Below are 22,537 nucleotides of genomic sequence, written 5' to 3' on the forward strand. Positions count from 1 at the left end.
CCAGTAGATTCTTCTAAAATGAATGTTTTCTTACGAAAGATTGCTTTTCCTAAAATTTCTGTTGAGGATCAAAGAACTCTTGATGCCCAAATTACTGAAGCCAAAATTCATAAAGCCATTTTTTTTTAAAATGCAATCTGGTAAGGCCCCTGGACTTGATGGTTATCCTGTAGAATTTTATTTAAAAATTTGGAAAATTGCTTTCTCCATATATGTTGGAAATGTTTAAGGATTCTTTTGTGAAAGGTGATTTACCCTCTACTTTCTATGAGGATTCGATTTCTTTAATGCTTAAAAAGGATAAAGATCCTACTGATTGTGCCTCATATAGACCTATTTCATCATTGAATGTTGATGCTAAGATTCTGTCAAAGATAATGGCCAATCGGTTGGAGAATATTTTGGGTAAAATTATTTGTAAAGATCAAACAGGCTTTACAAAGGGTCGTTATTCTTTTTCAAATGTTCGGAGACTATTTAACATTATATATTCATCCTCTTTTTAAACGCCACAATGTGTCGTCTCTTTGGATGCCGAAAAAGCGTTCGATCGAGTCGAATGGAAATGTTTATTTAATGTTTTAGAGAAATTTGGCTTTGGTGTTAATTTTAATAATTGGATTAGAATGATATATAAAGCCCCTATTGCTACTGTTGTCACTAACAATTGTAGGTCTCCTTTTTTTTCAGCTTTCACGGGGGACAAGACAAGGTTGTCCATTAAGTCCTTTGTTATTTAATTTAATATTAGATTCCCTTGCTATTGCTCTTTGTGAAGCTACAAATATTTATGGGATTTTTGTGAATGAGACCATTCATAAGATTTCTCCTTGCGCTGATGATTTATTAATTTATATATCTAATCCCGAGGAATCTATTCCTGCCTTGCTAAAATTATATAATGAATTTGGAGATTTTTCAGGATATAAAATAAATTTTAGTAAAAGTGAATTGTTTCCTTTAAATGAATCTGTTTCTATATATGATAATACTCCTCTCAAAGTCACGGATTCTTTTAGATATTTAGGTGTTATAATCACTAAAAAATATAAGGATCTTTATAAAGCCAATTTTGTTCCCTTGGTAGACTCTATGAAGTATTTATTTAGTAGATGGAGTCCACTCACGTTTTCACTTGTTGGTCGCATCCATATAGTCAAAATGATGATTTTACCAAAATTTTTATATTTATTTCAGAATATCCCTGTTTTTTTGACTAAAAGGTTTTTTGATCGGATTGATTCTATTATTTTATCTTTTATTTGGAATAATAAAAGACCAAGAATTAGTAAATGTCACTCACAAAAGTTGAAAAAGGATGGAGGTCTCGCTTTGCCTAATTTAAGAATGTATTACTGGGCTGTTAATGTGCGATACATGTCCTTTTGGTTATATTGGGTTGATGAGAACGATCGGCCAATTTGGGTAGACTTGGAATTGAAAGCTGTGAAACAGTTTTATTTAACCTCATTACTGGGAGCTGCTTTACCTATATAATTAGCTAAAGTTGCTAATTTAAAACTTATACCCTGTGATTAAGCATTCTTTACAAACTTGGCTCCAGTTCCGCAATTTTTTAATCTTAAAAAATTTAAACTTTGTAGCTTAATTTATTGAAATTACTTTTTTAAGCCTTCCTTGAATGATCCAATTTTTTTACTTTGGAAAAATAAAGGTATTAATTCTTTTTTGGATTTATTTAAAGAAGATAGTCTGATGTCTTTTGAACAATTAGTTGATAAATATCCTCTTTCATACTCACACTTTTTACAAAACCTTCAAGTTAGACATTTCTTACAAAAATATTTAAGTAATTTTCCTTACATATTGGATGCTGACCTGTTAGATACTATTATGAGTATGAACCCTTCGATGAAGGGTTCCATTGGAAGAATTTATAATTTACTATTACACTGGGATAAGCGTCCTTTACTTAAGATTAAGCAAGATTGGAAAAAGGAACTCAATTTGTCTTTTATGATGGAGAACTAGATGCGGATTCTGAAGCTGGTTAACTCTTCTTCGATCTGTGCAAGTCATTCACTGATTCAATTTTAAATTGTACATCGTTACCATTTGACGAAGGAGAGATTGTCTAAAATATTCCCTAATGTTGATAGTTATTGTGATAGATGTAAAACTGCGACAGCTACACTGACACATATGTTTTAGTCTTGTTCTATACTGGAACAGTTCTGGAAGTCAGCTTTTTTGACAATTTCTAAAATATTTAAAATTAATTTACAACCTAACAAACTGTGCTTTTTAGAATAATTCCTCAAAATACCCGTGGTATCTCTGTGTCTGACCAACATGTTATTGCATTTGTTACATTGATAACTAGGAGGGCCATTCTGTTGAAGTGGAAGGATACATCGGCTCCCACTTTGTCACAATGGTTCTCTCAAGTGATGCTGCCTCAGTTTGGAGAAAATTAGAAGTCGAACCTTTGAACCTGTGTTTGATTTTGAGAAAAGATGCGGTTCATTTGCTCATTATTATCATTTGAGTTAATTGATAATTTCCTCCACGATCTAATTGTAAATTTTCGGTACTTTTCTTCGTGCTGGCGGTTTGATGTTTATCTTTAGAAGCTTTCTCTGGCTCCGGGGTTGAACACTTAATGGGGCTTTTCCCCCCCACTTTTTCTTGGGTTTTTTAAATCACCAAAATTTTTTCAATCTTTAAAATAATGTTTTTTTTCTTGAGACATTGTACGTGTTGCGTACTCGTATTAATTTTGGATAATAATAATAAAAAGATTTGAAAAGAAAGAAAGGATAAAATCTGTGTAAATATGCAAGTGTACTTTCACAAGAGATAATTATGGTCCATTCAGCCCATCTTAATTAGCCTGACTGGAAAGACCCTCCGCTCTGCAATGAATGGTCACTTGGCAGACATTCCCAGCAACAGAAATGAGCATCAGGGAAGGAGGTGTGGTAGGAAGGGAAGAAAAACACTGGGACAGAGATTAGACAAATCCATTAGCAGTGATTACTGGACACTAGACAGGAGATTTTGAAACCCCCAAAGGCCTGAAGGTAGAATGGTACACTGCTGTCTATACAACACCAGAAGACATACGGGCAGAATTAGGCCATTCAGCCCATCAAGTCTGCTCTACCATTCAATCATGGCTGATTTACTATCCTTGTCAACCTCATTCTCCCGTAACCTTTGACACCGTAACTCAATAAGTAGCTATTAACCTTCACTTTAAATATACCCAATGTCTTGGCTGTCACAAACTCCTTACAGACAACGGTGGGAATCGAACCCCAATCTTACTGTGGGCTGCTGTAAAGCGTTACGCTACCGTGCTGCTCCAGTTCCTCTGGCGATGCCTGGCCAGCCAGGAACATCCTGCCGTTACAGAGGAGGGCACTTTGGCCCAAGCCGAGGGCCAGGGCAGAAGAGGCACTCACCGTTTGCCAGCAGCACATCCCGAGCGGTTTGAGAGACAGCTTCAACTGGTTCCGGAACTGCAGCATCCTGCAAAACATGACACCCAGCCAAGAGAAAACAGAGAAAGCTAAGTGCATTCTCAATTATTACCAATGCTATCACTTCAGGGAGAACACAGCCGTGAGGACACGAGAGATTTATTTACTTAAAATAATGCTTCCTCATTCCACCCCTCTCTCGCCACTCTGCATCCTCCAAACTCATTCATTGGTCACTGTAGGTTCTATTTTATGTATTCAAAGACACAACACAGTAACAGGCCCTTCAGGTCCAACAAGCCCACACCCCCCTATTACACGCAGGAGACTAATTAATCTACAAACCCGTACGACTTTGGACTGTGGGAGGAAACCCACACGGCGAAGGGAAGAATACACAAACTCCTTACAGACAGCGAAGGGAAATCAGTAATCACTAGTGTTAACCATTATGCTACTGCTGCCCCACCTGGGCAATTGGTGGACTGAGGAAGGGTGAGACTAGAGATGAAAGATTAGCTTTATTTGTCACATTTATATTGAAGCATGCAGTGAAATTTCTTTGTGTCAGCCACCAACACAGTCTGAGGACGTGCTGAGAGCAGTCTGCAAATGTTTCTAGCACCAACGCAACATGTCCATAACTTACTAACCCTAACCAAACATCTTTGAAATGTGGGAGAGAACTGGAGCACCGCAAGGAAACCAGCGCAGTCACAGGGCGAATGCACAAAAGGCCTCACGGACAGCGGCGGAAATGGACCTGGGGCGTTGGCACTATAATAGTTACGCTAACTGCCTGCCCTAGCTACAGTGAATATCAGTAACGGGCTACTCTGACAGAACTCACCCCCCGGTACTGGCAATGGCTGTGAGCACATGGAAACAACTGCCCTCCAAATCCCTTCAGAACAGAGATGGAGAGCACTTCCTTCAGCCAGAGGGCGGTGATTCTGTAAAATTCATTGCTACAGAGAGCTGTGAAGGCCAAGTTATTGGGTATATTGGCAGCTTCACTGAGTTGGGTAATCAATGTGAGGCAGTGTGTATAAAGAACTACCTTTCCATCAGGACTGCGATCAAGATTTAAAAGGCAGAGCTTCGTGGCAGTTTCACTGAGTTGGGCAGCAACCGACCAATGAGAGGGATTCATTAGAAAAGGCCAGTAAAAATAAGGGCTAGTGCAAATGGAGCGGCCACTGCTGTGAGTGTGCCAGTGTTTAGAGCGGTTTCCACTCATCAGGCTTGGGCGAGGTAAAGTATCTGGTAAGTTTCTCTCTTTTTGTTCATTTTTCATCTGTTAGGGCATTGTAGTGCCGTGAGAATGGCTCTGGGGCAGTGTTTTGTACTGTGTGTAGGATGTGGGATCTCCAGTCTCCCCAATAAACACCGAGCTGCAGCTCCTGAGAGAACATATTGAGGAACTGGAGCTGCAGCTCGATGACCGTCAACTTATTCGGGAGAATGAGGGGGTGATAGGCAGGGGGAGCTACAGGGAGGTAGTCACCCCTAGGTTGCAGGAGAGAGGTAACTGGGTGACTGTCAGGAGAAGGTGGGGAAATGCACAACCAGTGCAGAGAACACCGGTGGCCGTTCCCCTCGATAATAGGTATACAACTTTAGATACTGTTGAGGGGGACAACCTGCCGGTGAGGAGCCACAGTGACCGGGTCTCTGGCACCAGGTCTGGCGCTGTGGCTCAGAACAGCAGAGAGCTGAAGAGGACTGCAGTGTTGAGAGGAGATTCCTCAGTCAGAGGAATAGTGAAGAGATTGTGTGGGCATGATAGATCACACGGATGGTACGTTGCCACCCTGGTGCCAGGGTCAGGAATGTCATGGAACATTCTGAAGGGCGAGGGTCTTAGTGCACAATATGCAGAGGACCTGAAGGAAGACTTTAGGGAGCTAGGTAGAAAGCTGTAAGACATGACCTCCAGGATAGCAATCTCTGGATTGCAGCCTGTAACTCACATCAGTGAGGATAAGAACAGGATGATTTGGCAGGTGAATGCATGATTGAGGAGATTTAAGGATCATTGGGATCTCTTCTGGGAAAAGTATGACTGGTTCAATATCCTTGCAGACAGGTTTGCTAGAGTTACTCCGGAGGGTTTAAACTAATTTGGCAGGGGGATGGGAACCAGAGTAATTGTGATGAGGATGAGATAGTTGGTTTACAAACAAAGGCAATCTGTAATGCAACTCCTAGCAAGGAGAGGCTGACGATAGGGCAAAAATTGCAGTCAACAGGAGGAGTTGCAATGCAAAGGGCAGACCAAATCAAAAAAGGTGAATACAGTACTGGAGATGTTACATTTGATGCATGCAGTCCACTGAATAAGGTCGATGAAACTGCCACAGTTACAGATCGGCATGTATGATGTTGTAGGCATCACTGAATCATGGCTGAAGGAAGATTATTGCTAGGAGCTTAATGTCCAATGATACACATTGTATCGAAAGAACAGGCAAGTAGACTTTATTGGTATAATTTTAAATAAAATCATTAGAAAGAGGTGACAGAGGGGCAGAAGGTGTTGAATTGTTGTGGATAGAGCTACGGAACTGCAGGGTAAAAAGACCCTGATGGGAGTTGTAGACAGACTCCCTAACAGTAGCAAGGATGTGCTTTACAAATTACAATGGGAGCTACAAAATGCATGCCAAAAGGGCAATGTTATAATAGTCATGGGGGATTTCAATACACAGGTAGATTGGGAAAATTAGGTTGATGCTGGATCCTAAGAGGAGGAATTTCTAGACTGTCTACGAGATGGCTTTTTAGAGCAGCTTAAGGTTCAGCCCAATAGGGTATCAGCTATTCTCGATTGGGTGTGAAGAAGTTTCCCCCCATGTTCCCCTTAAATATTTCACCTTTAACCCTAAACTATGACCTCTAGTTGTAGTCCCACCCAACCACAGTGGAAAAGGCCTGCTTGCATTTACGCTATGTGCAATGAACCAGAACTGATTACAGAGTGCTTAAGGTAAAAGAATCCTTAATATTGCAAGTGATCATAATATGATTGAATTCACCCTGAAATTTGAGAAGGAGAAACCAAAGTCAGATATATCAGTATTGCAGTGGAATAAAGGGAATTACACAGGCATGAGAGAGGAGTTGGCCTAAATCAAATAGAAAGAACACTGGCAGGGATGATGGCAGAGCAGCAATGACTGGAATTTCTGGAAACAATTCGGAAGAAGTAGTATTCTAAAGACAAGATGACACAACCGTGGCTAACAAGAAAAATCAAAACCAACACCAACATAAAAGCCAAAGAGAGGGCATTAATAGAGCAAAAATTAATGGGAAGCTATTAAGAACCAACAGAAGGCAACTAAGTAAGTCATTAAGGAGGAAAAGATGGAATGCGAAAGTGAGCTAGCCAATAATATTAAAAAGGATACCAGAAGACAGTAGATATTGGACTGCTGGAAAATGATGCCCGAGAGGTAGTAATGAGAGACAACGAAATGGCGGACAAACTGAATAAGTACTTTGCATCATTCTTCACTGTGTGGAAGACACAAGCTGTATGGAGGAAGTTCAAGGTGTCAGGGGTCATGAAGGGTGTAAAGTTACCATTACTAGCGAGAAGGTTCTTGGTAAACTGAAACATCTGAAGAGACAGTGGAGGCATTAGTAATGATCTTTCAAGAATCACTAGATTCTGGAATGGTTGCAGATTGCTGGAAAATTCAGAAGAAAGGAAATTATAGGCCAATTAGTCTGACATCAGTGGTTGGGAAGATGTTGGAGTCCATTGTAAAGGATGTGGTTTTGGGTACTTGGCAACACATGATAAAACAGGCCATAGTCTGCATGGTTTTCTCAAGAGAAAATCTTGCCTGACAAATCTGCTGGAATTCTTTGAAGAAATAACGAGCAGGACAGACAAAGGAGAATCAGTTGATGTGTACTTCGATTTTCAGAAGGCCTTTGACAAGATGCCACACGAGGCTGCTTAACAAGTTAACAAGAGCCCATATTACAGGAAAGATCTAGCATGGATAAAGCAGTGGCTGATTGGCAGGAGGCAAAGAGTGGGAATAAAGGGAGCCTTTTCTGGTTGGCTACTGGTGACTAGTGGTGTTCCACAGAGGTCTGTGTTGGGACCGATTCCATTTACATTATACGTCAATGATTTGGATGATGGAATTGATGGCTTTGTTGCAAAGTTTGCAGATGATACAAAGATAAATGGAGAGGCAAGTGTTTTGAGGAAGTAGAGGGCCTACAGAAGGACTTAGATTAGGAGAATGGGCAAAGAAGTGGCAGATGGAACATAGTGTAGGGACAAGTAAGGTCATATACTCTGGTAGAAGAAATAAAAGGGTTGACTATTTTCTAAACAGAGAGAAAGTACAAAGGGACTTGGGAGTCCTTATGTAGGATTCCCTAAAGGTTAATTTACAAGCCTATGATGAGGATGGCAAACGCAATGTTAGCACTCATTCATGTGGACTTCTTAACAGTAAGGCCACAGTCAGTCTGTGTGGACAGCAAAGTCTCTTGTCCCTTTACACTGAACACTGGCACTCCCCAAGGCTGTGTGCTCAGCCCACAGCTGATGCACAACTATGTCACAGGATTCAGCTCAAACTGCATCATCAGGTTTGTGATGACACAACAGTGGTTGGCCTTATCAAGAACGATGACGAGACAAAGTACAGAGTGGAAGTGGTGTGGCAGGTGGATAGTGTGAGAACAACATACGCTTGAACATGGAGAAGACAAAGGGAACCATTGTGGACTTCAGAAAGATGCCTAACGGACGAACTCACCTGGTCCCTTAATATGACCTCCCTGATCAAGGCGGTGCAGCAGTGCCTCCAGCTCCTAAGAGGATTGAGGCAAGCAAGGCCCCTCACCCCTCCTCAACCATCTTAACTGTGTTTTACAGGAGCACCATTGAGAGCATCCTGACAAGCTGCTTCTCCATCTGGTGTGGGAGCAGCAGAGCATCGGACCAGAAGCCCCTTCAAAGGACTGTCAGCACAGCTGAGAGGATCATAAGCGTCTCTCTACCACCCATCGGGGACACTTATCAGCAGCACTGCGCACACAGGCCCTTAATATAATTAAGGATCCCACCCATCCATCCAGCATCCTCTGACTTTCTACCATCAGGCAGGGGACTACGATGCGTAAAAACAAGAACTGTCAGGATGAGAAACACTTTCTTCTCCCAGGCCATTAGGCTTCTGAACTCCCTGCTGCACCGTATTTGAAAAGTTGCTGGTTAATCTGTTCCAGTACAATATTTAATATTAATGTACTTCAGTTTGTTATTTATGTGTGATTCATCCGTAGATTTTATCCTCACCTTCATAAGTTACCGTTTGTTATGTGTTCTACTGTGCTTTACACCCTGGTTTGGAGAAACGTTGTCTTGTTTCTATATACATTATATGTTATATTCATGTATATAGTTATGACAACAAACCTGACTTTACATTTCAAGAGGGCTAAAATATAAAAGTAAAGATGTAATGCTGAAACTTTATAAAGCACGGGTGAGGCCTCACTTAGAGTATTGTGAGCAGTTTTAGGCCCCTTACCTGAGAAAGAATGTGCTGACACTGGACAGGGTTGAAAGGAGGCTCACGAAAATGATTTCAGGATTGAACAGCTTGTCATATGAAGAGCGTTTAATGGCTCTGGGCCTGTATTCACTAGAATTCAGACGATTGCGGGTTGACCTCCTTGAGGCCTATCAAATGGTGAAAGGTCTTAACTGAGTGGAAGTTGAGAGGATGTTTCCTATGGTGGGACAGGCTAAGATTACATAGACTCAGAATAGAGCGGTGTCCCTTTAGAACAGAGCTGAAGAAGAATTTCTTCAGCCAGGGAGTGGTGAATCTGTGGAATTCCTTGCCACAGGCAGCTGTGCAGGCCAATTCTTTATGTACAGTGCAAAAGTTTGGGCACCCCTAGCCAAAATTTCTGTTATTGTGAATAGCTAAGCGAGTAAAAGATGACCTGATTTCCAAAAGGCATAAAGTTAAAGATGACACATTTCTTTAATATTTTAAGCAAGATTACTTTTTTATTTCCATTTTTTACAGTTTCAAAATAACAAAAAAGGAAAAGGGCCTGAAGCAAAAGTTTGGGCACATGGTCAGTACTTAATAACACCCCCTTTGGCAAGTATCACAGCTTGTAAACACTTTCTGTAGCCAGCTAAGAGTCTTTCAATTCTTGTTTGGGGGATTTTTGTCCATTCTTCTAGTTCTGTGAGATTCTTGGGCCATCTTGCATGCGCTGCTCTTTTGAGGTCTATCCACAGATTTTCGATGATGTTTAGATCGGGGGACTGTGAGGGCCATGGCAAAACCTTCAGCTTGCACCTCTTGAGGTAGTCCATTGTGGATTTTGAGGTGTATTTAGGATCATTATCCTGTTGTAGAAGCTATCCTCTTTTCATCTTCAGCTTTTTTTTTACAGATGGTGTGATGTTTGCTTCTAGAATTTGCTGGTATTTAATTGAATTCATTCTTCCCTCTACCAGTAAATGTTTCCCATGCCACTGGCTGCAACACAAGCCCAAAGCATGATTGATCCACCCCCGTGCTTAACAGTTGGAGAGGTGTCCTTTTCATGAAGTTCTGCACCCTTTTTTCTCCAAACATACCTTTGCTCATTGCAGCAAAAAAGTTCTATTTTAACTTCATCAGTCCACAGGACTTGTTTCCAAAATGCATCAGGCTTGTTTAGATGTTCCTTTGCAAACTTCTGACACTGAATTTTGTGGTGAGGACACAGGAAAGGTTTTCTTCTGATGACTCTTCCATGAAGGTCATATTTGTGCAGGTATCGCTGCACGGTAGAACAGTGCACCACCACTCCAGAGTCTGCTAAATCCTTCTGAAGGTCTTTTGCAGTCAAACGGGGGTTTTGATTTGCCTTTCCAGCAATCCTATGAGCAGTTCTCTTGGAAAGTTTTCTTAGTCTTCCAGACCTCAACTTGACCTTCACCATTCCTGTTAACTGCCATTTCTTATTAACATTACGAACTGAGGAAATGGCTACCTGAAAACGATTTGCTATCTTCTTATAGTCTTCTCCTGCTTTGTGCACATCATTTATTTTAATTTTCAGAGTGCTAGGCAGCTGCTTGGAGGAGCCCATGGCTGCTGATTGTTGGGACAAGGTTTGAGGAGTCAGGGTATTTATAAAGCTTTGATATTTGCATAACCTGGCCTTTCCTAATGATGACTGTGAACAAGCCATAGCCCTAACAAGCTAATTAAGGTCTGAGACCTTGGTAAAAATTATCTGAGAGCTCAATCTCTTGGGGTGCCCAAACTTTTGCATGATGCTCCTTTCCTTTTTTTCACTCTAAAATTGTACAAAACAAAAATAATACACTAATCTTGCTTAAAATGTTGAAAAGAATGTTTCATCTTCAACTTTATGACTTTTGGAGATCAGTTCATCTTCTACTCACTTAACTAATCACAGTAAAAGAAATTTTGACCAGGGGTGTCCAAACTTTTGCATACCACTGTATACTTAAGCCAGAGGTTGATATATTATTGATTGGTCAGGGTATGAAGGGATATGGGGAGAAGGCAGGAGACTGGGCAGTGCAGACTCGATGGGTCAGACAGCCTAATTCTGCTCCTATTTCTTATGGTCTTGTGTTTAAAGTGGAGATTGATAGGTTTTTGATTAGTCAGGGTGTGAAAGGTTATGAGGGAAAGGCAGGAGAACAGGGTTGAGAGGGAAAATAAATCTGCCATGACAAGACACGATGGGCTAAAAGCCTAATTCTGCTTCTAAATCTTATGGTCTAGCAACATGGGAAAAATCGTTGTAGTTTCAATTACTTTCTCAAGGCCTATTAGGGATAGGCATTAATGTTGAGTCCACAACAATGAACACATTTTAAATTAAATAGTTGAAACGTTGGGAGCAGCGTACCTGACTGCACGTGTGACCAGGGAACAGATGGAGTACTTGGAGCCTGGTCTGTCCGGAGGAAGGCTGCTCACCCTGTACATTCTCTCTTCTCCCTGAGCCAAAAATAGAAAGGACATCCAGTGAAGCTCCTTGATGCTGCGTCACGGCCACTGCAAACACACACAGAAATACAGACAGGGAACTCCCGCATTTAAATCTGATAAACCTGCAAGAGGTTTGCACAGAGAAGGCTCCTGGCACAATGCCCCAGCAACTCCATGAGCCTGAACAACCCCAACCTAATCACAGGATAACCTCAAGTTCAAAATAAACTTTATTATCAAAGTACACATGTCACCATATACAACCCAGAGATTCATTTTCTTGTGGGCATACTCAACAAATCTAAAGAATAACAACTATAACAAAAAGAATAAAAGACCACCCACCTTGGGCATTGAGTGCAGAACACAACAAAAGCAAATACAACAAAAAAAAACAACGATAATAGATAAGTAAGCAATAAATATCAAGAACATGAGATAAAGAATCCTTGAAAGTGAGTCCATAGGTTGTAGGAACAGTTCAGTGATGAGGCAAGTGAAGTTATTCCCTTTGGTTCAAGAGCCTGATGGTTGAGAGATAATAACCGTTCCACTACTTTTTGTAGGATTTTCTGTTCAAGGGCATTGGTGTTTCCATACCAGACTGTAATGCAGCAGGTCAATATACTCTCCACTACACATCTACAGAAGTTTGTCAAAGTTTTAGACGTCACACCGAATATCCGCAAACTCCTAAGGAAGTAGAGGTACTGCCCTGATTTCCTCGTAGTTATACTTGTGTGCTGGGCCCAGGACAAGTTCACCAAAAAAATAACACCTAGGAATCTGAAGTTGCTAACGCTCTCCAATGAGGAGACCTCTGGTTTCCTTTCCTGATGTCTATAATCAGCTCCTTGGACTTGCTGACATTGAGTGAGAGGTTGTTGCTATGATACCATTCAGACAGATTTTCAATCTCCCTCCTATATGCTGACACATCACCACCTTTGATTCAATCTATGACATGGATGTCATCAGCAAACTTAGCACTCGAGTTCTGCTTGGCCACAATGACCAATTAACCTACGGACGTGTGTATACACGGCCCGATAAGGCTGTGCAAGCATATGAGGGAATTTGCACACAAATGAAACTGGCAAAGATGTCAGAGATAGAGCACGTTAACGAGTCGTGCGGCACAATTACAACCATGTGACCAATTAACCCGCTAACCTGTACGACTTTGGAACATGGGAGGAAACCAGAGCACCTGGGGAGAACCTACACATTCTACTGAGGAGGCAGTGACCCCCTACGGAATGGCACCGGAACTGAACTCTGAACTCCGGAACACCCTGAGCTGTAACAGCATCACACGAACCCCTACACTACCACGCTGTTGTTAGTAACACACACACAAAACACTGGAGGAATTCAGCAGGTCAGGTAGCACCTATGCAGCGGAATAAAGATTTGATGCTTTGGGCTGAGACCCTTCATCAGATACGTTAGATCACACATCAGGTGAAGGGTCTCACCCAAAACATTGACTATTCCAGCTTCTGCAGAATCTCTTGTGCTTATGCTTTGCTGTTGCTCGTATTGTCCTGCTGAACAAGTTGGGCAAACTACACTGGCACCAGTGTGTGGTGGCACTTGTGGGCTGCCCGTAGCACATCCTTAGGTGTGCCCGTTGTTAACGCAAATGCCACCTTTCACTGTATGAACTGCTGTACAGTACACTGCAAATGTCTCAAGCAAATATACATACAGCTAGGGCACCCAAAACCTTTCACAGTACTGTAATAATTTTAGGTATTGCATTGTACTACTGCTACCAAAAAAAAGATATAAGTGAGTGATGATAAATCTACTGAGAACTGAGAATGGGAAGGGAGCAGGGAGAGGGGAGGGAGTGGGAAGCACCGGAGAGACATTCTGTAATGATCAATAAACCAACTGTTTGGAATCAGATGACCTTGCCTGGTGTCTCAGGGCTGGGTGTGTCTGCACCCACACCACCCTTCACCCCTGGCTCTCCTTCTTTGCCACATCTCCCACACCCCTCCTGCGGCACTCCACCCTCAACATTCCCAACATCCCTTAAACACAAAATACCCTGCAGATGCTGGGGTCAAAGCAACACTCACAACACGCTGGAGGAACTCAGCAGGTCGGGCAGCATCCGTGGAAAAGATCGGCGACGTTTCAGGCCGGAACCCTTCGTCCCCCAGCCTGTTGTGAGTATTGCCCCCACATCCTTTGCTCCCGCCAGATTTACAAACTCACTCTCTGCTCCACGTTCACAAATACAGTGCTGTGCAAGTCTTAGACACCCTAGCTAGGTATATGTTCCTAAGACTTTTGCACAGTATCCTGCATAAAATAAATAAATCTTAATTCTGAACCTGAAATCTAGACTCTGCCTGAGTCAGAGCACTTATATTTTTATTTCAGATTTCCTGCATCTTGTGTGTGTGTCTTTAGTTTGGGCCTGTACTCAGCTGGGAGACGGCGACAAGATGTGCCCGGTGAGTCTGTGTTACAGGCAGATGAGGGAGTTTGTACACAGATGAAACAGGCAGAGAGATGTCAGAGATACAGCACAGTAACGAGTCATTACATCCACATGATCAATTAACCCCCAACCTGTACGTCTTTGCAATTCAGGAGGAAACCGGAGAACACCCACACAGTCACAGGGAGAACAGACAAACCCCTTACCGACTCCTGTGGGAATTGAAACTGTTTTGCTGTCGCTGTAATAGCGCGATGCTGACCGCCATGCTACCCTTCACTCAAATATAACCTCAAATATATGAGTGAATGTTGCTGCACATTAACATGATTTGCCATTGAGATTATAATGATTAGTACCACTAAACTGGTGCTATTAAAAGGACCAGAGATGGTGTGGTCCAGTTATTACTGACTCTTGACTAAACTGCCCTTTCTTTCTCTCCATATTTTGAAGATTCTTGGTCTGTGAGGTAATTTGAAGGTGGCAATCATTCAAGGCCTTACCCTCAACTCCCATGTCCAAATGACATACATAACCTAGAGTTACAGGGGGATGGGAACCAGATGGCCAGAACAGTTAGTGGAGAGGTTGTGGAGGCAGATGTTACTAAGACCACAACAAAGTCAGGAATCAAAGGCTGAGCATGGTGAGACTAGTGCCCTGAACCGTGTATATGGCTTGTTACAGACTAGAAGGGCTGTATTTTTCTGTGATTCTATGACTACTCTCTTACAAGGTTGCCAAGATTTGGCATTTTATCAAAAACTTTGAGAAACCTCTACTGCAGCCGGCTGGGTCACCTGGAGGAGGTTGTATGATGTTGAGAGACCCGAAACTCCCGATGATTCCAGGAACATCACTGAAGATGTGTCCAGAAGCATCAATAGATGTATGTACACAGCTTACAAGGTTGCAAAGATTTGGCATTTTATCAAAAACTTTGAGAAAACTCTACTGCAGCCTGCTGGAGACTGCACCACAGCCTGGTAGGGTCACACCTATGACCTTGAAGAAAAAGTAATGGATATGGTGCAGTCCAGCACAGGTAAAGCCTTCCTCATTACTGAGCACAGGAAGCAGCATCCATCAGGGACCCCCACCACCCAAGTCATGCTGCTGCCATCAGGAAGGTACAGGAGCCTCAGGACCAACACCACTAGGTTCAGTAGCAGTTATCACCCCTCAACCGTCAAGCTTTTCAACCAAAGGTGATAACCACTCAACTTCATTTGCCTCATCACTGAACTGTTCCCACAACCTATGGACTCACTTTCAGGAATTCTTTATCTCATGCTCTTGATATTTATTGCTTATTTATTTATTATTATTTTGTTTGTTACTATTTGTACTTGCCAGGATTTGTTGTCTTTATCATACTCATTGTTTGTTCATTCATCCTGTGTGCAGTTTTTTTCCCCCATTGACTCTATTGTGTTTCTTTGTATTGTTACATGCTCAAGGAGGTCTGTGATTTCTTTTTGTGAGAATGATGTAATGGTCTTTTGGAGGTCACCTGATGTGATTTTCCCGCCGATGTGAGGTCACGTGATGACATGTGCACCACAGGTATATAAAGGGATGACCCAGATGACGCAGTTAGTTTTTAGTTTGTAGATTTCCAGGTAGAATGTGCTGTGTCTCCGTTTCTTTTGCGTATTTGTTTTTTGTGACACAGTTTCATTTTTAAAACGGAGTGTTGCATTCTGCAAGATACAATATTATTGGACTGGAAATACTTGCTAGATGTGTTGATGTACCTTATTCCAGCAGTAGAGCGGGAGAGTGAAGACTTTATCGAAGTACAGGACCGAAGGATTGAGAGGAGTTGGCATCGTTTGGCAGTTTAACAAAGGATTGACCCTATTGAGTCTTCATTGAAGGAGTAGTGACCTGCATCGAGATAACTCTTGCCAAAAGAGCAAAGAGTTCATGCAAAGGTTTGCTCTCTAGAAACTAAGGTCAGTTGTTTTAAACTGTTTACTTTCGGCGTCGTGAGTCCATCGGACAGAACCAGCAGGAAAGTCACGTCTATGAAGAAATCCTTCTCCAGAGAAGTCTCTCCCAATTGAACGTATAAATCTGTTGGACTTTCGAATTTATCATTTTAAGAACTATATCTGACCTTATCGCTTTAAGACCTGCTTTTGCATTTAACGCTTTAAGAACCAGTGCCAAGTGACGATTTGTTGAACGGCTGCATAACGGTTAACTTCCGGTTAAGGTTTTCGTTTGTTTTTCTGTTTATCGTTTATCCGTGTTTAATAAATGTTTGGTTGTTTTTATATAATCTGTCTCAATTGATATTCATTGTTGCCGGTTATGTAACAGTATCTAATTTGAAAGCCCACAGGAAAATGAATCTCAGGGTTGTATATGGCGACATATATTACTTTAATAATAAATTTACTTTGATCTTTGAAATCTCAATCTACCTTCCTTTGTACTTCATCCAAGTGACCATCCCACATGTGTAATACAGAGGATGGATTACACTGCCTGGCATCCACACAATGCAGACTTTCCACCAGGAGGCAATGACGAATCAGAGGTGGAAATCCAAACTGGCTTTATTTTTAAACAAAGGATAAATACTAACTTTATTTGTCATATATACATTGAAACATACAGTGAAACGCATCATTTGCATTAAATTAACATGGATTTAGCTAGGCAGTCCAAAAATCTCACCACACTTCTGGCGTGAGTATATAGTATATAACCATATAACAATTACAGCACGGAAACAGGCCATCTCGGCCCTTCTAGTCCGTGCTGAACTCTTACCCTATCCTAGTCCCACCAACCTGCAGTCAGCCCATAACCCTCCATTCCTTTCCTGTCCATATAGCTATCCAATTTAACTTTAAATGACAATATCGAACTTGCCTCAACCACTTCTCATGGAAGCTCGTTCACACAGCTACCATTCTCTGAGTAAAGAAGTTTCCCTTATGTTACCCCTAAACTTTTGTCCTCTAATTCTCAACCCATGTCCTCTTGTTTGAATCTCCCCCACTCTCAATGGAAAAAGTCTAACCACGTCAACTCTATCAACCCCCCCTCATAATTTTAAACACCTCTATCAAGTCCCCCCTCAACCTTCTAAGCTCCAAAGAATAAAGACCCAACTTGTTCAACCTTTCTCTGTAACTTAGGAGATGAAACCCAGGCAACATTTTAGTAAACCTCCTCTGTACTCTCTCAATTTTATTGACATCTTTCCTATAATTCGGTGACCAGAACTGTATACAATACTCCAGATTTGGCCTTACCAATGCCTTATACAAATTTCAACATTACATCCCAACTCCTATACTCAATGCTCTGATTAATAAAGGCCAGCAAACCAAAAGCTTTCTTCACCACCCTATCCACATGAGATTCCATCTTCAGGGAACGATGCACCATTATTCCTAGATCCCTCTGTTCTAAAGCATTCTTTAATGTCCTACCATTTACCATATATGTCCTATTTTGATTAGTTCTACCAAAATGTAGCACCTCACATTTTTCAGCATTAAACTCCATCTGCCATCTTTCAGCCCACTCTTCTAACTATCCTAAATCTCTCTGCAAGCTTTAAAAACCTTGAAAATTTTGAAAATATAGTATGCTCACAACTCACTAACCCTAACCTGTACGTCTTTGGAGTGAGAGGGGAAACCCATGCAGTCACGGGGAGAACTTACAAACTGCAATTAGTGACGGCTGGTGTTGTAACAGCTTTGCACTAACCGCGATGCTACCGTGTTGCCCTTCCTTTTATCTACACTCTTCAGTCACTGGCCTGGGGTTCTCCGTCTCCACCCAATCGCAAACAGCACAGAGAATCAGCCCTGGGGGTCTTTGTTACCTCACTAGCAGACCAGGTCAGGCTGTTAAAGCTCAGAGCCACTGGATAACCAAACAGAAAGCACAACTTTGTTGATGGAAAGTTAGAACTCATTTACCTGCTCATCAGCGCATCCTGGCAAATAATGAGTGAAGTAGTTGTTCGTGGCATCGTGGGGCTTGAGAACAGAACCATCTCCTGGGTAAATTTCCACGGAGGTCACTGACCCAGCAATAACCCTGAAGAACCAGAAATTTGAACAGACTAACACCTGGAAGTCACAAACATCACTGACAGTATCTCAGTGCTTAAGTAGCAGACTGAACTTTGAAACAGTTATCTTGAGATGCAAGTTCAAATCCCACCTTGGCAGTTGCGAAATTGACAATCAAGTAAATCAGTTTTTAAATTTTATTATTTTTATTGACATTTTTTTAAATTTAGAGATACAGCACAGTAACAGACCCTACCAGCCTAACAAGCCCATGCCACGTGACCAATTAAACTACTAATCCGAACGTCTTTGGAATGCGGGAGGAAACCGGAGAACCCGGTCACAAGGAGAACATACAAACTCCTTGCAGACAGCATTGGGAACTGAACCAGGGTCACGGCTACTATAACAGCATTATGCTATCTGCTACACCACTATGCCGACCCAAAGGTATCCAGGATTGTCTTCAAAAGCCACCCGTCATCTCTTTACAAGTGGGGGCATGGCATGGTAGAGCAGTGATGCTAATACACTGGTCACCGATTCCATTGCTGTCTATAAGGGGAGTTTGCATGTTCTCCCTGTGACTGTGTGGGTTTCCTCTGGGTGCTCCGGTTTCCTCCCACATTCCACAGATGTGCCGGTTAGTAAGTTAAATAGTCACATAGGCGCTGTAAGGGCCTTTAACCATGCTGTATCCCTAAATAGTGGGCACATGGCCAAGTAGTTAAGGCACTAGGCTAGTGACCTGAAGGTCGTGAGTTCGAGCCCCAGGCTGAGGCAGTGTGTGTGTCCTTGAGCAAGGCACTTAATCACACATTGCTCTGCGACGACACCGGTGCCAAGCTGTATGGGTCCTAATGCCCTTCCCTTGGACAACATTGGTGTCGTGGAGAGGGGAGACTTGCAGCATGGGCAACTGCTGGTCTTCCATACAATCTTGCCCAGGCCTGGAGTGAACACTTTCCAGGCGCAGATCCATGGTCTCGCAAGACTAACGGATGCCTTAAATACTGTAAATCTGTTGGTCAATTAGGTAAATCACATTTTTTTAAATTACACACTAATAAACTGCAAGCTGTTGACTCGAATCAAACACAGACAATGTAGGAAGCAAGCACATCAGGCGGCTGAGGAAAAAGAAACAGAAATAGCCTTTCCAGTCAGGAACCTTTCTAGTCGCCATGAGAGGAAGATGTCATTAAAGCCAGAAAGAGCGGAGGGAAGCTTAACAAGAGTTTTAACAGGACTGCAGGACTCCAGTTATAAGGAGGGACTGTATAAGATGGGGCTTCTTCCCCTGGAGCAAAGGAGACTGAGGGGCATTGATAATGCGAATGGTCACGGTCCTCTCTCCCCAGGGTGGGAGGCAAAAACTAGAAGGCATAGATTTGGGTTGAGGGGGAAAGATGTAGAAGTTCAAAGTTCAAAAAGTTCAAATTAAATTTATAATCTAAGTACATACATGTCACCATTTACAACCCTGAGATTCATTTTCTTGCTGGCATACTCAATAAATCCAATAACCATAATAGGATAAATGAAAGATCCCACCAACAGGGCAGACAACCAGTGTGGAAAAGACAACAAACTGGAAATAGAAAAAGAAACAAAAAAATAAATAATTATTATAAATAAATAAGCAATAAATATCAAGAACATGAGATGAAGAGTGCTTGAAAGTGAGTCTATGGGTTGTGGGAACATTTCAGTGATGAAGCAAGTGAAGTTAAGTAACATTATCCCCTCTGGTTCAGGAGCCTGATGGATGAGGGGTAATAACTGTTCCTGAATCTGGTGTTGTGACGTCTGAAGTTTCTGTATCCTTGACTTGTTTGGCAGTAGTAAGAAGAGAGCACCATCTGGGTGGAGGCGGTCCCTAATGATGGATGCTGGTTTCCTACAACAATGCTCCATGTAGATGTCTTTAATGATGGGGGAGACTTTACACATGATGAACTGGCCCATATCCATTACTTTTGGTATGATTTTCCATTCAAGGGCATTGGTGTTGCCATACTAGGCTGGGATGCAACCAGTCAATATACTCTCCACCAAACATCCACAGAAGTTTGTCAGAGTTTTAGATGTCACACCGAGTCTTTGCAAACTCCTAGGAAAGTAGAGGTGCTGCCATGCTTTCTTTGTAGAACGTGCTGGGCCCAGGAAAGGTCCTCCAAAATGATAACACCGAAGAATTTAAAGTTGCTGACTCCCTCCACTCCTGATCCCCTGTCTCATGGACCTCTGGTTTCTTCCTCCATAAGTCAATAATCAGCTCCCTGGTCTTGCTGACATTGAGTAAGAGGTTGTTCTTGTAGCACCACTCAGTTACAGTTAGGCTTTCAATCTCCCTCCATTATGCTGATTTATTATCACCTTTGGTTCTGCCTACAACAGAGACCTGACCTGAGGGACAAGTTTTTCCACTCAGAGGGTGGTGGGTATGTGGAATGAGCTGTCAGTGCAAGTGGTAGAGGCAGGTATGATGACAGCATTTAAAAGATATTTGGACAGGTACATGGATAGGAAAGATTTAGAGAGACGAGAAGCAAATCACTCAGAGGGTGGTGCGAGTGTGGAACGAGCTGCCAGCAGAAGTGATAGATGCGAGTTCAACGCAACACTTAAGAGGTTTGGCTAAGTACATGGATGGGAGGGGTATGGTCCAAGTGCTGATCAATGGGACTAAGCAGAATGAGTTAGGCATGGAGTAGATGGGCTGAAGGGTCTGATTCTGTACTGTAATGCTGAGTAACTCTAAATGGGACTACCTCAGGTAGGCAACTTGGACAGCAGGGACAATATGAGGTGAAGGTCACTATAGCTCAACTGAATAATTCTGACATAGGGCCTTGGTCCTGAAACATTAACTTCTGATTCTGCTTCCGGAGATGTTGCTCAACTTGCTGAGTGTTTCCAGAAATTCCTGCTTTCCAGCGTGTGCAGTTTTTAATTTAAATATTGATTTGAACCAATGGTCTGATGTGGTCCTGGCCTGATCTTGAGCACCACCTAGTGACTACAGTAATAAAAAGATAGGCCTAGTGGCTTCACATCTTGTTCACTCACAGACATAACTGCCAAGATTAGCATGTACCAATATCCTGCACAAATTGAGGGAAAGCCGCTTTCTTGGCATGGTCAAGCTGGTGGAAAGTCAATATTAACTGAATGTTGAGTTGAGTGTGGTGGGTCTGTAATGTCCTATGCTCTATGTCTACCTTCACAATGTTCAATAGTGTTAATGCCATTCCCCTCCACCCCATCAACTGGAGGTCATTGGTAAATTGAACTTTAACATTACTAAAGCAAATCAGACTCTTGACTCTTCAGAGATTTTCTGTTTACTACAAATCAGCCTGATGAAATATTTTCCTTCTGGCACATGAGTGTGGCCTCCTGCTTGACTGGCACCCCAAGGACCCACTTAAACATCCATTCCACCACAATAGCTTTCAGATTTATTTATCACATGCACATCAAAACATACTGTAAAGTAAAATGCGCTGTTTGCGTTAACAACCAACACACTCAAGGTGTAGCTATGGGCACCCGTATGGGTCTAGCTATGGCTGCCTTTTTGTTGGCTTTGTGGAACAATCTAAGTTCCAAACCTATTCTGGTAACTGTCCCTCACTCTTCCCTCGCTACATCCACGACTGCATTGGCACTGCTTCCTGCACGCATGCTGAGCTCGTTGACTTCATTAACTTTTGCTTCCAACTTTCACCCTGCCCTCAAGTTTACCTGGTCCATTTCCGACACCTCCCTCCCCTTTCTAGATCTTTCTGTCTCTGTCTCTGGAGACAGCTTATCTACTGATGTCTACTATAAGCCTACTGACTCTCACAGCTATCTGGACTATTCCCCTTCTCACCCTGTCTCTTGCAAAAATGCCATCCCCTTCTCGGAATTCCTCCGTCTCTGCCGCATCTGCTCTCAGGATGAGGCTTTTCATTCCAGGACAAAGGAGATGTCCTCCTTTTTTAAGGAAAGGGGCTTCCCTTCCTCCACTATCAACTCTGCTCTCAAACGCATCTCCCCCATTTCACGCACATCTGCTCTCACTCCATCCTCCCACCACCCCACCAGCCTCCAGGTCCAACATATTATTCTCCGTAACTTCCACCACCTCCAACGGGATCCCACCACTAAGCACATCTTTCGCTCCCCACCTCTCCCTGCTTTCCACAGGGATCGCTCCCTACGCGACTCCCTTGTCCATTCGTCACCCCCATCCGGCCTTAGTACAAGGCCTTGGTGAGACCACACCTGGAGTATTGTGTGCAGTTTTGGTCCCCTAATCTGAGGAAAGACATCCTTGCCATAGAGGGAGTACAAAGAAGGTTCACCAGATTGATTCCTGGGATGGCAGGACTTTCATATGATGAAAGACTGGATCGACTAGGCTTATACTCGCTGGAATTTAGAAGATTGAGGGGGGATCTTATTGAAACGTATAAAATCCTAAAGGGATTGGACAGGCTAGATGCAGGAAGATTGTTCCCGATGTTGGGGAAGTCCAGAACGAGGGGCCACAGTTTGAGGATAGAGGGGAAGCCTTTT

The 22,537-nt window shown here is 42.5% G+C and overlaps 1 protein-coding gene across 1 annotated transcript in view; it reads right to left on the reverse strand.

Moving 5' to 3' along the window:
- c5h5orf34 (chromosome 5 C5orf34 homolog) overlaps positions 1-22,537 on the reverse strand; it is a 62,298-nt gene that overhangs the window by 17,061 nt on the left and 22,700 nt on the right. The window contains 3 exon segments of the mRNA XM_063049600.1: positions 3,429-3,495; positions 11,379-11,470; positions 17,873-17,993. Of these exon segments, the coding sequence (XP_062905670.1) occupies positions 3,429-3,495; positions 11,379-11,470; positions 17,873-17,993 (280 nt within the window).

This window comes from Mobula hypostoma, chromosome 5 (genome assembly GCF_963921235.1).
Source record: "Mobula hypostoma chromosome 5, sMobHyp1.1, whole genome shotgun sequence".
In the NCBI taxonomy this organism is placed as follows: domain Eukaryota; kingdom Metazoa; phylum Chordata; class Chondrichthyes; order Myliobatiformes; family Myliobatidae; genus Mobula; species Mobula hypostoma.